At 44.2% G+C, this 15988-nt stretch overlaps 1 protein-coding gene across 1 annotated transcript in view; it reads left to right on the top strand.

The window, feature by feature from the left end:
• The window catches only part of LOC138211894 (FH2 domain-containing protein 1-like), a 29161-nt gene that overhangs the window by 1445 nt on the left and 11728 nt on the right, over positions 1-15988 (top strand). Inside the window, 8 exon segments of the mRNA XM_069172068.1 lie at positions 9326-9715; positions 9717-9797; positions 10125-10295; positions 10406-10467; positions 11544-11646; positions 11753-11838; positions 13087-13187; positions 14165-14235. Coding sequence (XP_069028169.1) covers positions 9494-9715; positions 9717-9797; positions 10125-10295; positions 10406-10467; positions 11544-11646; positions 11753-11838; positions 13087-13187; positions 14165-14235 — 897 coding nt within the window. The 5' untranslated portion in view covers positions 9326-9493.

Here is a 15988-nt window from a genome sequence, read left to right as displayed (position 1 = left end):
TAAACGTTTGTTTCGAAAGATTTCTTCACACCAGACGGCATCGAGGGGATTAGTGTGAACATGTCGTGATATTGTAGGTGTACCAAGTCTTTTCTTGAGTTTAAAGTGATCCAGAAACTTTTCCTGGGTTCACTTTGCAGGCAGTTTTCGACTGAGACGGAAATAAATGCTCACCTGAGAACTGCTGAATCAGCTAAACTGAAGCTAACTGCTGAATGTTGCTGCTTTTATTTGGGTAAAGCGTGCGAGGCGTTGGTCGAGTGTCCTGCTGGTTCCCCCCAGGCTGAGGCGTTCCCTCAGCGGGTTGGTTTCTTCAACCGACCCCCCCCCCACCCGACCCGCCGGGAGCTCCGGTCACCCCACCGCGGGGATGACATTTTGAGAAAAGGGACGCTGTTTGGGACCGCTTGTCCCTGTCACCAGGGCAACCCCAGAGATGAGAGGGGATGCTCAGCCAGCCCTTTGCTTTGCTTGACCCTCCCTGTAAAACCCAGCAGTAAACTTAACCCCCCTCTGGTCCCGTGTGGAAGAAAGGAGATTAATCGGGGATTTTTCTGCTTTTCAACACTTTCTTTTGAGACGACGGAGCCCAAAACAAGTCGTCCAAGAACGACTTCGGTCTTCATGTTGTTTATAAAGCAGTTCAGATGCTTTTCGGTGGGGGGGGGGGGGTCCTCTGCCGACACCTCCATCACCCCCACAGCCACACACAAACACGTGTGTTTATTGTTGTTTGTCTGGTAAATAAGACGGAGGCCGGCCCCACCTTGTGCAGTTTTACTGGGGTTTCCATGGTGACGGAGGGCCTTTGCGCCTCCTCTGCTGCAACGATGTTTGGATGCACTCTGAAACTGTTTCTGTGTCGGTCTCTTGGGTACTTATTGATAACTTGTGGTTTTTTGGGGATGTCTGATATGTTTAATTTATGTGTTGATTATTTCTATGTACACGTGTTCCTGAGCACTGATTTCCACTACTGGTTTTAATTCAGAGGGCCCAAAGACTAAGTTATTCAAAATTGGTTTTTGGCCTTGACCCAGAGATTTCTCCAGATTCTCTGAATCTTGTGATGATATTATTATAAACCGTAGATGATGAAATCTCTTAATTCTTTGCAATGTTACGTTGAGGAACATCATGAACATTATTCTATTTTCCCGTGCAGTCTTTCACAGAGTGGTGAACCTCTCCCCATCTTCACTGCTGAGAGACTCCGCCTCTCTGCGATGCTCTTTTCATACCCAATCCTGTTGCTGACCATTCACCTAATTAGTTGTGAGATGTTCCACCGGGTGTTTTTTATTAAAGAAAATGTAAGCATTACACAACTTTTTTGAAACGCGTTGCTGCCATCAAATTCAAAAATTAAAATTTATTTGAGATTGGAATATTTGGATATTTATGGGGTATTTCTGAATAGATTATTGATCATGTTATATTAAATTCTTAATAGGACTATTGGATATTTCCAGAAGGATCTTTTTGTGGCTCATGTTTTCAGTGTAACATGCAGCCTGCTAACCTGCAGCTGTAATCCTCAAACTGAGGCGTCGGGCGATCCGTCACTGCTGGAGAAAGTGTTGGAGCTAATCTGTCAGACTGCTGAGCAACAACCATCTGTAAACCAGCAGAAATCACACGAGTGAGGAAAGAAAGGCTTTAAAAGGCTGCTGTGAGTCACATGTTGCTGTCTGGAGCAGTTTCCTCCCTGTTTTGTCTAATTTAATCTTCGGAGCTTCAGCAGCAGCAGATTCACTTCAGTGCCGTGAGACTGTTAACGAGACCTTTTCTGTCAGTGATGTCGTTTTTAACGCATCACGGTTTCTTCTCCCTGACTGCTTTTCCATTTCCTGTTTCAATCGTTTGAGTTCAGTTTGTTTTATCGAGCAGAAACAAGTAAAGCTTTACAACTAACCGTGTGAAAAAGCCCTTAGAATAAACACATCTGGAGGGAACCCATCAGTAATAATGCAAAATATGGAGCTGCAGCTGGCTGACCAGGAGCTCAAAGGACATTTCATGTATTTTGGAAATAATGGTGCGAAGTTGGTGTTGAATCATTCATCAAACAAAACTCAATTATTCACATATTTACAGACACAAAACTGCCAAAACTATGAATTAAAATTCCTGAGTAGGTTTATCTTCATTCGTAAGAAGTTTTTCTACACTGAGGCACCAGACATGAAAAGAATATATCCAATATAGTACCTTAAAGAAAATATTCGTAAGTATTCAGAGTGTCGTCTCTTCATCATCATCACTGAGTTCCAAACATTAACGTGACCGCTGGTACCTGAACATTAGTGATGTCACCATGGAAACCTGAAGCTGGAGCAGAGAAACAGCAGATTTTGGGTCAAACTTTTGGGGAACAGAAAATCTTCAACTAACCCGCTGTAAGCAAGATTCCTGAGCCCATGCAGTGATTTCCACCACAGAATCATGTCTGTTTTTAAAGCGGCGCCGCCTGAAGGCCCAAAAAGATCACAGACAAGACCCGTGAATTCATCCCCCAGGATCAGACTGTCAACACCGAGTCCTACTGAGGCGTCTGAGGGGAAAACATTCGCTGCAAACCACCTTAACTGTGGCGCCATGGCAACGGGGTTCTCCATCGGAAGTCTCTCGATCTTCACCGGATTTGTCTCCCGACGACTTCTAGTCCATTCCACCCAAACATTTGACCCAAAATCTGCTGTTTGTCTGCTCCAGTTTCAGGTTTCCATGGTGACGTCACTAATGTTCAGGTACCAGAGGTCAGAGGTCACGTTAACGTGAGGAACTCAGTGATGATATTAAACTCTGAATACTTCCTGATGGAGGTCGTTACTTCCTGCTGCTCCGTGTGCAGCACCGTGCTGCGTTCAGGAACACTGTGAACTTTTCCTTCGACCCTCAACAAGGTGTTGGTTTGGTTTGGTGAGCGACTTGTTCCACATGTTAATAAATAAAGTAGGAAAGATCACGATTCGCTATTTTGCATAAAAAATGTTTACAGTGTGGAGAAATTTAACAAACCTCTGGCTGACATCCCATCCAGATGATATTTGTGTCATCATCAGTCACATATTAATAACTTGTCACACGGCATGAGTCACCGCGGCTGGCAGAGCATTAGTCATCACCGGTCCGGTGTGTGTGTCTGTGAGTGTGTGTGTGAGAGGCTGTTTGTTTAGTTTAAGCTTTGTGTTCTGTATTTTCTTCAAGTGTGTGTGTGTGTGTGTGTGTGTGTGTGTGTGTGTGTGTGTGTGTGTCTTCTCTTGTGTTACAGAGGAGAGGTCAGATTAATTTGTAGTGTAAATATTTGTCCGTGCATTATTTCTCAAACAGGTTTGTGGTGACTTCAGTGTGTGTGTGTGTGTGTGTGTGTGTGTGTGTGTGTGTGTGTGTTTGACTGTACACTTTCACTGGCAGCCATGTTGGCATCGCAGTCGGCTCTCTGACCGTTGCTATAGCAACCAGTGACACCCTCCCCGCACCCTCAGTTCAGAGGTTATACTGTGAATTTTAAATGACTGAAATATCCATCCAGAAGTTGAATCTGGAATCTGCTTTTTATTTTATATCGATCTTTCGCCTTTTAGTTGGAGAGCATGACTTCTTGTTGACATGTTCAGATATCGTCACGCCTTCACACTTGAATAGTTTCCACTCAGGCACAGATTCACTCAGCTCTTCCTCCAAACCGTATCTCCGCATTCAGATTCACTGCTGCCGCAAATTAACCCCGACAATGAGATCGAGTCTAAAAATGGGCCACTTTTTGAATGGACTCTGGTACTATGTCATCAAAGATATGTCAACGTTCAGCCCCTGACAGCTTTTGACATTGGCCAAGTGGAGAGTTTTGATGCCCGGTCCTCGTTGGGAGTCGTTATGAACCCTCAGTTGACAAAGCTGAGTTTATGTTTTCACAGCGTAGCCCGTGAAGTTTGTGTTTTCCACGACAAAGCGTCCTGCTCTCACTCTGCTGAACTCTGACGTCAGCAGACAGTTTGTCAGGAAAATAATTAGAGGAAGACAAAACAGGAGGAGGAGGTTTTTTTCACGGTGGATCAGAGTCGCTGTCAGTTACTCTTTCACCGTGTGTCTGATTCTTCAGCGCCGAGGTCCATCTCTCGCTCTCTCTCTCTCTCTCTCTCTCTCTCTCTCTCTCGGTATCGAGGTCAGAGCTGGCGCTGGAGGAATGTGGAGCGAAGGCAGGAGATGGATCAGAACTGGGTCGGCTGAGAAAAGAAAACCAACAAGTGTGTTGATTTCTTTTTTTTTATTCTTTTTTTTTTTCTGAATGGTGCACCTCATTGTCACAGTAGATTTCCCAGCATGCATCTGAAGCTCAAGCTATTCTTGCCAGTTGAAAGTTGTGACAGCATGTAGAGTATCAGCCAAGTGACATGAAGTTGTTCATGGTGCCCAGAGGATGAACCCGAGTGCCGTCTTCTGTAGCGCCACCGCGAGGTTCATGTTTGGGTTTCTGAGTGAAATAAAGGATATAATCATATTTTCTTTCTTTGTGGTTGTTTTGTGTCTTTTTGTTGTTTTGTGTCTTTTTGTGGTTGTTTCGTGTCTCTGTTGTTTTGTGTCTTTTTGTTGTTTTGTGTCTCTTTGTTGTTTTGTGTCTCTTTGCTGTTTTGTGTCTCTGTTTTGTGTCTCTGTTGTTTTGTGTGTCTTTGTTGTTTTGTGTCTTTGTTGTTTTGTGTCTCTTTGTTGTTTTGTGTCTCTGTTGTTTTGTGTCTCTGATGTTTTGTGTGTCTTTGTTGTTTTGTGTCTCTGTTGTTTTGTGTCTCTGTTGTTTTGTGTCTCTTTGTTGTTTTGTGTCTTTGTTGTTTTGTGTCTCTTTGTTGTTTTGTGTCTTTGTTGTTTTGTGTCTCTTTGTGGTTATTTTGTGTCTCTTTGTTGTTTTGTGTGTCTTTGTTGTTTTGTGTCTCTGTTGTTTTGTGTCTCTTTGTTGTTTTGTGTCTCTTTGTTGTCTTGTTTCTTTTTGTGGTTGTTTTGTGGTTGTTTTGTCTTTTTATCATTGTTTTGTGTCTGTTGTTATGTGTCTCTTTGTTGTTTTGTTTCTTTGTTGTTTTATTTCTTTGTTGTTTTGTGTCTCTTTGTGGTTATTTTGTGTCTCTTTGTTGTTTTGTGTGTCTTTGTTGTTTTGTGTCTCTGTTGTTTTGTGTCTCTGTTGTTTTGTGTCTCTTTGTTGTTTTGTCTTTTTGTCATTGTTTTGTGTCTCTGTTGTTTTGTGTCTCTTTGTTGTTTTGTGTCTCTTGCTTTGTGTGTCTTTGTTGTTTTGTGTCTCTTTGTTGTTTTGTGTCTCTGTTGTTTTGTGTCTCTTTGTTGTTTTGTCTTTTTGTCATTGTTTTGTGTCTCTGTTGTTTTGTGTCTCTTGTTTTGTGTGTCTTTGTTGTTTTGTGTCTCTTTGTTGTTTTGTGTCTCTTTGTTGTTTTGTCTTTTTGTCATTGTTTTGTGTCTCTGTTGTTTTGTGTCTCTTTGTTGTTTTGTGTCTCTGTTGTTTTGTGTCTCTTTGTTGTTTTGTCTTTTTGTTGTTGTTTTGTGTCTCTTGTTTTGTGTGTCTTTGTTGTTTTGTGTCTGTTGTTTTGTGTCTCTGTTGTTTTGTGTCTTTGTTGTTTTGTCTTTTTGTCATTGTTTTGTGTCTCTGTTGTTTTGTCTCTTTGTTGTTATGTGTTTCTTTGTTGTTTTGTGTCTCTTTGTTGTTTTGTGTCTCTTGTTTTGTGTGTCTTTGTTGTTTTGTGTCTCTTTGTTGTTTTGTGTCTCTGTTGTTTTGTGTCTCTTTGTTGTTTTGTCTTTTTGTCATTGTTTTGTGTCTCTGTTGTTTTGTGTCTCTTTGTTGTTTTGTGTCTCTTGTTTTGTGTGTCTTTGTTGTTTTGTGTCTCTTTGTTGTTTTGTGTCTCTGTTGTTTTGTGTCTCTTTGTTGTTTTGTCTTTTTGTCATTGTTTTGTGTCTCTGTTGTTTTGTGTCTCTCTGTTGTTTTGTGTCTTTGTTGTTTTGTGTCTCTCTGTTGTTTTGTCTCTTTGTTGTTTTGTGTCTCTTTGTTGTTTTGTGTCTCTTTGTTGTTTTGTGTCTCTGTTGTTTTGTCTCTTTGTTGTTATGTGTTTCTTTGTTGTTATGTGTCTCTTTGTTGTTTTGTGTCTCTGTTGTTTTGTGTCTCTTTGTTGTTTTGTCTTTTTGTCATTGTTTTGTGTCTCTGTTGTTTTGTGTCTCTTTGTTGTTTTGTGTCTCTTGTTTTGTGTGTCTTTGTTGTTTTGTGTCTCTTTGTTGTTTTGTGTCTCTGTTGTTTTGTGTCTCTTTGTTGTTTTGTCTTTTTGTCATTGTTTTGTGTCTCTTTGTTGTTTTGTCTTTTTGTCATTGTTTTGTGTCTCTGTTGTTTTGTGTCTCTTTGTTGTTTTGTGTCTCTGTTGTTTTGTCTCTTTGTTGTTTTGTGTCTCTGTTGTTTTGTCTCTTTGTTGTTTTGTGTGTGGTTGTGGTAATTCCTCGCCGGCCTGGATGCTCTGGTCCATTCACACCACTTGCAGTGATCATAATCATACAGAGTCTTTGGAGTCTGCTGTAACGTAGCTTCATTGAACATCAAAGGTTTCAATAGATATAGATCGAGTGTTCTCGTGGGAGCGACTGAGATTTTAAACGGGTTCATGTCTGGACTTTATCCTGTCGGTTTCACATCTGCTGTCATGTGTTCTGGAACAATGGTTCCTTTTCACCTTCTTTGACAAAGCTTGCTTCCTCATCAGATGCTGTTTTATGGCACAATGTACGTTGGACTGCACATATAACGCTGACTCATGATTAATACCTGGTTCAACTATTCTCTAGAAATATACTCGGTTTATACACTTTGTACTCTGCCATTAAACAAAACAATCTTCCGACTGATTAAAGCATTCAAATTTAAGATTCAATCAACAACATGGAGAGTCCAAAAAAAATCCAACACATTCTGTTTGTGTTTGTTTTCTGTCTCTTTGCGGTCGTTTTGAGTCTCATCTTGGTTGTCTCGTGTCTCTTGGTTGTCTCGTGTCTCTTAGTTGTCTTGTGTCTCTTCCTTGTCTTGTCTCTTCCTTGTCTTGTGTGTCTCTGTGCTTGTTTTGCATCTCTTTGTAGTCAGGTTGCGTCTTCGTTGTGGTTTTGTACTTGTGTGTAGTTTTGTTGCATCGGTGAACCCGGGGGGTCCCGTGACCTCTCGGCCCGTCGGTCTGTGTGCTGCAGGCTCGTTCAGGACGTGGCAGCAGTGCTACTCCGACTGGTAGTTTTGGTTGCAGCAGCAGTGTGAAGCCTACTAGTTACAGCAGGAGTAGTTCACCCTCCTAATCGAGCCCTCCACCCATTATCACATCACAATGCTTCCTGTGAACCGGGTCAGCAGTCTGGCCCCCGTCTATTTTTATATTTCAAGTCGCGTGATTGGATGATGTCATCGTCACTCGAGTTTGAATCGGACCCCCAAAACTGTTGAGAGAGAGAGAGAGAGAGAGAGAGAGAGAGAGAGAGAGAGAGAGAGAGAGAGAGAGAGAGAGCACCATCTGAACCTTTCGTCCGTGAGCCTCTGAAGATGGAGGGCTGACGGAGGAAACAGCGTAGAGGCAGAGGAGCAGCTTCAGGAGAACACGAGAACGTTCCTGGTTTTTTTAACACACACATACACACTCTGACCCGAGTCTGATGTCTGTCAAGTAAACAAACTGTCATTGTCTGTTACCACGACGATCAGTAGCACTCTGACCGGTTACCACGGTAGCGCATGGCAGCCCCGGCCGGGCATCTGAAACAAACTCACTTCTCTTCAACGATGTCGTTACCAAAACAACTCGCCAGACTCCGTCGAGAAATTCTGCTAATTTAGTTTTTCGTGCTTTTTTTCTGTAAATATTTCAATCCTAAACATTATTGTTTGGATAATTAATGAAGTATTAACATGTGTTTTTTAAAGATGTTTTTTTTTTTTGTTTATTAACCATTTCAGTTTATGGGGGACAGTTTAAAAAGTTTCTATTTTCAACTGACCTTTATCGAAAATTAATCTGCATGTAATGTTTATTTATTTACAATTCAAGATATGTTCTGCACCTGCTCTAAATAAATAAATACATACATAAAAATACAAACAAGCGCAACACTTTCACCTTTAAATAATCCCAGCCCCATAATAGACAAGGGGAATTTTATGCAGCACACAAACCAAGTATTTGTTCGAATTAGAGCTAACATTGTTAAATACGATTTGAAATGTTATTAAAATATAATTTTAAAGTAACTGAATGATCAAATAATTCAAGAAAATAAGCTTAGATAAGAATGAAATAATTGAATCAATTAAACACCATTTAAATTGAAAATGGAAATAAAAAGTTTTACAAGTAAACTCCAGATTTACCAATATAATTACTGGTTTCTGGATCAGATGTGTGCCGACATTCAACAGACCCAAGATAGTTGAGAAAAGTGTTTACTCATATCTGGTGATTGATCATTTTATCCATCAGTAAAACAGCATCAAATTAAACACATTTTAAATGTAGCCTGGATGCTTTGTTATGTCCCCAAATAAATGAACGGTTAAGGAGTAATCAGGTCAGACACACACACACACACACACACACACACACACACACACACACACACACACACACACACACACAGTGGACCGGACGGGTTGTTAGCACGATTGAGTTGAAAATTTGACGGAAGAAATCGGGCAATCAAACAGAAATGTGAGATTAAGTTACGTAACTTTCTTACACACACGCTTTCATCTTTAATTCATCGGCAGGAAGTGTATATCTTTGTCGACATGTAGCCAGAACTTCACCCGTGGGACTCTGACCACGTGTGTGTGTGTGTGTGTGTGTGTGTGTGTGTGTGAGATAAATAATTAATCACTGCAGGAATGTAGTCTAATTGTGACGCAGGCCATATATGGACGTCCTGCTCCGAGTCTCCTCCGGTACGACGGAGTAAACAAAGCAGAGGAGCAGTTGTCTGCAGGAATATTACAGTTCTGTTTGTCGTTGTTGTGAGTAAGAGCACCAACAGTCATGAAGTGTTATATCACACAGTTCATCCTCAGGGGAACACGAATGATGTGAACCAAAATGTTCACAACAATTCATTTTATAGTTGCTGAGATATTTTAACTTAAAACGAGCGAAACAGTCGACAGCAAAAAAACAAAACAAAGGCAACACCACGCAAAAGCGAATGTTTGTGGTGAATGTTCTTCAGTTGGTCATTCGCCTCCCGAAGCTGGTAGCTACCATCCCGGGCAACGAGGTGCACATTGTCACTTTCAGATTTCTCTCCATCTCTCTGCTTACAGCTTCGTTTGACCTTTGACCCCTCGACGTCCTCCAATGTTCCGAAACACGATGTCCCGTCTTCTTCTTCGTCGTCACCACACCCCTCGCCATGGTCCCCCATCGGCCCGGTGACCTTCTTGTCTGCCGCCGACACTTCCCTCTCTGGCTCCGTCCAATCAGCTGCGGGGATGCACGTGATGGGCAGCGTCTCCCCGGCCAATGAGAGCGAGGCTTTCTGCTTCCAACCGGAGGACGCAGCTGTGGCCGACACGCCGATGTCTCCGCCCTCTCCTCCTCGTCCTCCCTCGAGATTTTCCGACGTCGACGGCGACCAGACGAGATTGCCCGACCCTCCTCCTCCTCCCCCTCCTCCACCTCCCCCTCCCCCCCCCCCCTCCTCCCCTGCTTCTGGGGCTGGGAGACCCTGCAGCAGGCCTGAGAAAGAAGAGGAGGGTGAGGAGTTTCTTCTGGAAAACGATTCCAGAGGATCAGGTAGATTTAGCTTTTCATTGTATATATGTGTGTGTGTGTGTGCGTGTGCGTGTGCGTGTGTGTGTGTGTGTGTGTGTGTGCGCGTGTATTCTTGCAGCAGTGTGTCCATCCTGACCTGATTTCTGCTAAATTGTTTGTGAAAAAGAACGTCACATCCAAAGTCCATTTAAAAATATAGGGATTTTATGATGCCTTGCTCGTGGACAAAAGTCAGGGATGCCTCAAACATGACTGAATGCTTTTCTTAAATCTCTTGGGACTGAAGAGAAATTCGGCTCGTGTCCGATCCAGAAATGTGGTATGACGTCGGTAAAATGTGTGCCGCAGGTGAAGGGGCGGGCCAACCTGTGGACTCAGGGCCAGGTGCAGCAGCAGTACCAGATCGACGTCCAGACCATCGAGGAGCTGTTTGGTCAGAACGACTGTCAATCAAACACCAAGGCCACGCTCACCGGGGGAGGGAGGACGAGGAGCTCGTTCAGAGAAACCAAAGAAGAGGTGTGTTTGTGGTGGCGTGTGCTGCTGTTTGTTGAAGGTGTGGGAGAGGTGAAGTGTGCGTTTCCACCTGAGCCCTGACCTCTTTCTCTTTCTCCGTGTTTGTCCACCAGGTCTCCCTTCTGGACTCGAAGCGAGGGATGAACATTGGGATTTTCCTCAAACAGTTCAAGAGGTAAAGCAAACACTTTTTCTTTTTCACATCTGTCCAGATTTTCCATTCATGTAAAAGGTTTTCCTGCAGGTGGAGCCACAAATACACCCTGAAGAGCTCGAAATTAAACATGGTTTTACCAGTTCTCTGACAGTAAACGCAGCATCTTTGGGTTTTTGGCTGCTGAACAGACCACAAAAGCAATCAGAGACAGGAATGGAGTTCACGTGTTGACGGACTGAACGCGCCGCGGTAACCGTCTGACAGAGCAGGTGTTGGCGTGTAATGCCGTGATGTGTTTTTCACAACCTCATCTCGAGGTGTTATGGGTAAACACATGCCGTGATGCTGGCGTCTTATGCAGGAAGTTAGACAGGGACGAAAGAGACGTTCATGTCAGAGGAGAGGAATGGCTTTACGTCCACGGATGGATTATTTATCCGGCCGACGGCTGAAGGAGGACCATCGGCTTCAACTCACAGAGGCTGCTGCAAAAGAAGCACAAGAAGCACAACGAGGAAGAAAAGGACCACAAAGAGACAAAAAACACTAGAGACACAAAACAACCACAAGGAGGCACAACGTGACCACGTGACACTTCAAATGTCCACACCGAGATGGAAAACACTCGCAGAGAGACAGAAAGAAACACCAACTACAAAAGAAGGATGCAGCATGACTTCAAAACGACCACGAAGCAGCACAAAGAGTTTAACCGTGTTGCGTGGCGTCCGTTGGGGGTCCTGCTCCTCTGGCTCACGGTTGGGGGTCCTTTAACCCGTCTGCACCCCCAGAGGTCGGACGTCCCAACTGTGTTTACGGTGTCTCGACGTGTTCAGACCGAGTGCTTACCAAACAATCGGAGACATACAGGCGTGAGGGAGGGCGAGGGGGCGGGGCTACCACGTCTGACGGAGAAAATCAATTCACCTCCAGCAACAAACCGACACTTTGGAAGAACAGGAAGTGAAAAGACAACGAGCTTTAATCATAAAACGTTTTCACCAGTTTCTTCAACTTGTTCACTTGAAAAATCACAAATTGTTATTTATATCAGAGTATTTTTTTTTAATCAAATGTAAATCTTCCTCCTGCAGGTCCAATCAGACGATAGTGGATGACATTCGCCATGGCAACAGTGAGCCCTATGGGGCGGAGCCTCTGAGGGAGCTGCTGAAACTGCTGCCAGAGACAGAGGAGGTGAAACACACACACACACACACACACACACACACACACACACACACACACACAGAAACACACACACCAGTTTGACCTCCTGCTTCGTGCGTCCGCTCTTCTGAAGGTGAAGAAGCTGACGGCGTACGGAGGCGAAGTGTCCAAGCTCCCGTTGGCCGACTCCTTCGTGTACCTGCTGATTCAGCTGCCCAGGTGAGCCGTCGTCACCTGAACTCCAACAAACACTCAGCGGTCCGAGAGTTTCCTTCTGATCCAAAAAATATATACAAAATGTCAATCTTTAAAAAAAAATTATATTTTTAAAGATTCAACTGAAGGTCACATTTCAGATGTCTGTGAACTTAAATCAGTCCCTTGTCCAAATTACAATCCTGCGATCGCAATAATTGAGGAAGATTTTAAATTTCCTGATTTTTAATCAGCAGAACAACAGAACTCCTCGTTGGAAGTCAGCTGACTGACCGGAGAAACTCAAAGTGAACATTATGTGATTTAAACAGCATCTAAAGCAGGGGTGTCAAACTCATTTTAGTTAAGGGGCCACATACTGCCCACTTTGATCTCAAGTGGGCCAGACCAGTAAAATCATAGCATAATAACACATACATAACGACAATATTTCTCTTTGTTTAAATCATTGGTGAAGATTTTTGGATGATAAATCCTATTTTAAGGTCTTTCTACAATAAACTAGAAACATAAAGACCAAAAACTCAGACATCAGCCCACTGTTTATCTGCCCCAGCTCTCCTCTGCAGATTCCCTCGCTTTGTGACGCGTTTGACGTCAAACGCGTCACAAAGTGAGCAGCGAGCGCGGCTGCCTGTGGCAACGAGCGCTTCTTCCTCCGGAGCAGACGTCGCATTTACGCTGTTTTTGAAGCAATTACTGGATCGATTAAAAAAAAAATAACAAAACGTTTGTACTCATAAACCTCCATATTCTCATAGAAATGCAATTTATGTCTTTCTGTAATTTTCACACTTAGCAAAGTCATCCGGTGGGCCGAGCTGGACCCCCTGGCGGGCCGTATCCGGCCCGCGGGCCGTATGTTTGACACCCCTGATCTAAAGCTTTTATTATAACAGCAGGTGGAGCCGTTGTTTCTTTATTACAGTCACAGACTTTCTGTTCTGTGACGCTACGTCACCTTTAGTACTTTTGTTTTGGTCAATTTCAGACCCTTAAGTTAAAAAACTAATACAAAATATTATAAGTAAAATATTTCTGTGATGTGCAGCATGTTTATTGTCATAGGAAGTCATTACGTACGTCTCTTTATCAGGGTTATAGTGTAAAAAAAAAAAAAAGAAACTCTTTTCCTCAACGAGCAGAATTTTACGGCGATGAAAACACTCAAAATTGCATCACAACTTCTGGGAAAATTCTTCAAAAAAAACTCAACCGATCAAACTGAGAAACCGTGACGTGTCTCTGCAGTTACTCCGTGCGCATCGAGTCCATGCTGTTGAAGGAGGAGTTTCCGGGAGCGATCGAGGCCATGAAACGAGACATGAAGGTGCTTCGCTCGGCCACCGAAGGTAACGACCTCACAGCGCCGTCCGTACATCAGCTGCTCTGTGCGCTGCTTTCAGCTCCAACGGTTCACGTCTCTGCATAAAAAAGACCGGAACCGACAGAACCGACAGCAGCTCTGAAACATCCAGATTAACTTTATAAACTTCATGATGCCGGTCGGCTCCTCTTGTATCAGTCCACCGTTATCGATTCATTCTCCCGGTAAGTTTCATCTTGATGCCAAACCTTTACGATTTAACAAGATTACACACACACACAGTTCATCGGTTCCACCGCAGCGCAGAGCCAGACCCTCTCAAACCCGCCGGAACCGACACGATCCGCTCGGGTCTGACGGTGCAGGTCGGCAATTACGAACTCGAGTGTTCAGACATTTACGAAACGTGAAATAAATTCCTAACGGAGGGAGAATTAAAATACGGCTGCGGAGAGCAAAGACGTCTCAACGTGTTAAATAAGCTTCCACAGCGTTCACGTGTTTATTCACGCGATGTAGGCGTTCATCTGCATACGGAGGAGGGACGGGAGGTCCGATCACTCGAGTTGTCACCAGAGACGCCACAGGTCAGGTGTTTAAAAAAACACAACAACAACAACAACATAAGACTTGTGTTTTTAAAAATGTCGAAATCCAGAGTTGGTTTGTCGTTTGTTTCGTCTCCATCGTTGGTGCAGAGATACAGAGCGAGACGTCAGCATCCAAACACTCTCCTCCTCCCTTCACACTCCATGCCAGCTAACACCTGGATTATTTTTAGCAGTGTGTGTGTGTGTGTGTGTGTGTGTGTGTGTGTGTGAACTCGTTACGAACCGTTAACCAACCCTCCACACGGCCGCCGATGACACAACCTCCCGTCGTCTTTCATTTCCGCTTTGTTCGCGAGCTCATTTTTATTTTCCTCTCATCTCTTTTCTGGGGCTGATTTCCAGCAGGTGATGTTGTTGTTTTTTTTATCTCCATCATCTCCGTCTCCTCCAGAGCTGATGAGCTGCGAGGAGCTCCACGCCGTTCTCCACCTGGTGCTGCAGGCCGGAAACATCCTCAACGCTGTGAGTGAAACACACGACGTGAATGAATCATAACAAGAAAAAGACACAGAACCCCTTTCAATTAACAACAAGAAAACAGCTTCATATATATCCGTCAGCCTGCTGTGTTTCCACATTAATGTGTCTGCTGTCGGTCCAGCTGACTAAACCGCGGTAAAATTAAAAAAAAAAGCTCCCTGCAGATCTCCAACAAACCTCGTTTTTACCTGAATCATTTAAACTTTTCAGTCTAACTGAAAGGAAACTAACAAATTAGCCGCCCGGATTGAAGTTTTTGCTGAATGGAACAAATGAAAATTGCAATGACAGAATCGATTGGACCCTTGACCTCATATTTTGTTGTCCAACCATATGAGCCAGCGACTTGTGTCGACTCTTCTTGACCTGACTGATCCGGCTGTCGGGTTTTTCTCTCGTAGATGTTTGATGGGATTTAGATCAGGACTCATCGAAGTCACAACAGTCCGATGTTTTGTTCCGATCCAATCTGGCTGCTTTCAGCCGTGTGTTTTGGCTCCTGATCCTGTTAGAGGACCTGAGACCAAAACTTTCAAACACTGGGCAGCAGGTTTCGCTGCAGAATGCCGATAGACTTGAGATTGGAGAATCCCCGTGTCGGATGCAGCAAAGCAGCTCTTCGCTGTCCATTTTAGGAAATTCACGTAGTTTTTATTTTATATTTTTTGTAAAGCTTTTCTTCAACAGTGGAGTTTTCCTGGATTGTCTGCCAGGAAGCCCGCTGCATCCAAAAAGAAATGTGGCCTTCATTTTATTTCTATTTATTTTCTAGAGGTACCAACAAATCTGTTGAGGCCATTTGAGACCAATTTTTTTAGTTTTTTTTCATTTCTTAACTTTTCAGGGGGAATTATGAGAATGTTTTCAATGAGCTGTTTACTGTACCAACAAATGAACAACGGTGGCAGGTCAATTTCAAATTGATGGTTGGTCATTCTTATTGGAGTCCACATAAGAAGAGCTAAATCAAATAGAAGATGAGACATGGAGGCAGAAAGAAAACAGGCCGTTACAAAACTGGTGCAGCGACTGTGTGAGTTTCTGTCTCGTAGAAGTGACACTAGTCTGAGCTCTGATCTGAACAAAATGTCTGAGCAGTGAACGGATTTGTCAGCTCTTATAATTCACCACAGGTTGGTTCCTTAACGTAGTGGAGGGGTTTGAGTGGCTCAGTGATCCTGGGAGCTATGTTGTCCAGGGCACCAGCCCCTGGTAGGGTCTCCCTAGGCAAACTGGTCTCAGGTGAGAGCCAAGACTAAGAGCGGTTCACAAAACCCAGATGAACAGCAGCCCGGTCTGAAGTCACCTCGCTCGGGTCGGAGAAACCGGGGCACCCTCGCAGAGCCAGACCCAGGAGGGGAGCTTGCCGGTGAGCGTCTGGTGGCCGGGCCTTCGCCCATGGGGCCCGGTCAGGCTCAGCTAGAAGAAACAACATGGAGCAGCCACCCTGTGGATCCACTACCCGCAGGGACAAGCATCGAGGTCGGATGCAATGCTGACCGGGCGGTGGGCCGGCCCGGGGGACCGGGCAAGCCGATCGCCGGCGGCATAGACTAACTCTAGGGATGTGGAACATCACCTCGCTAGCGGGGAAAGAGCCGGAGCTGGTGCAGGAGGTGGAGTGGTACCAGCTAGATATAGTTGGGCTCACCTCCACGCACAGCACCGGCTCTGGAACCGGGGGGGGGGCTGCTGCTGACTCGGACGGGGGACATCGTCGGGCGGTGGAAAGAGC

This window comes from Embiotoca jacksoni, unplaced genomic scaffold, assembly GCF_022577435.1.
Source record: "Embiotoca jacksoni isolate LCO1_2020_lvr unplaced genomic scaffold, fEmbJac1.0.p SCAF_51, whole genome shotgun sequence".
NCBI classification, from domain to species: Eukaryota; Metazoa; Chordata; class Actinopteri; family Embiotocidae; genus Embiotoca; species Embiotoca jacksoni.
This window is presented reverse-complemented; position numbering and strand designations above follow the sequence as displayed.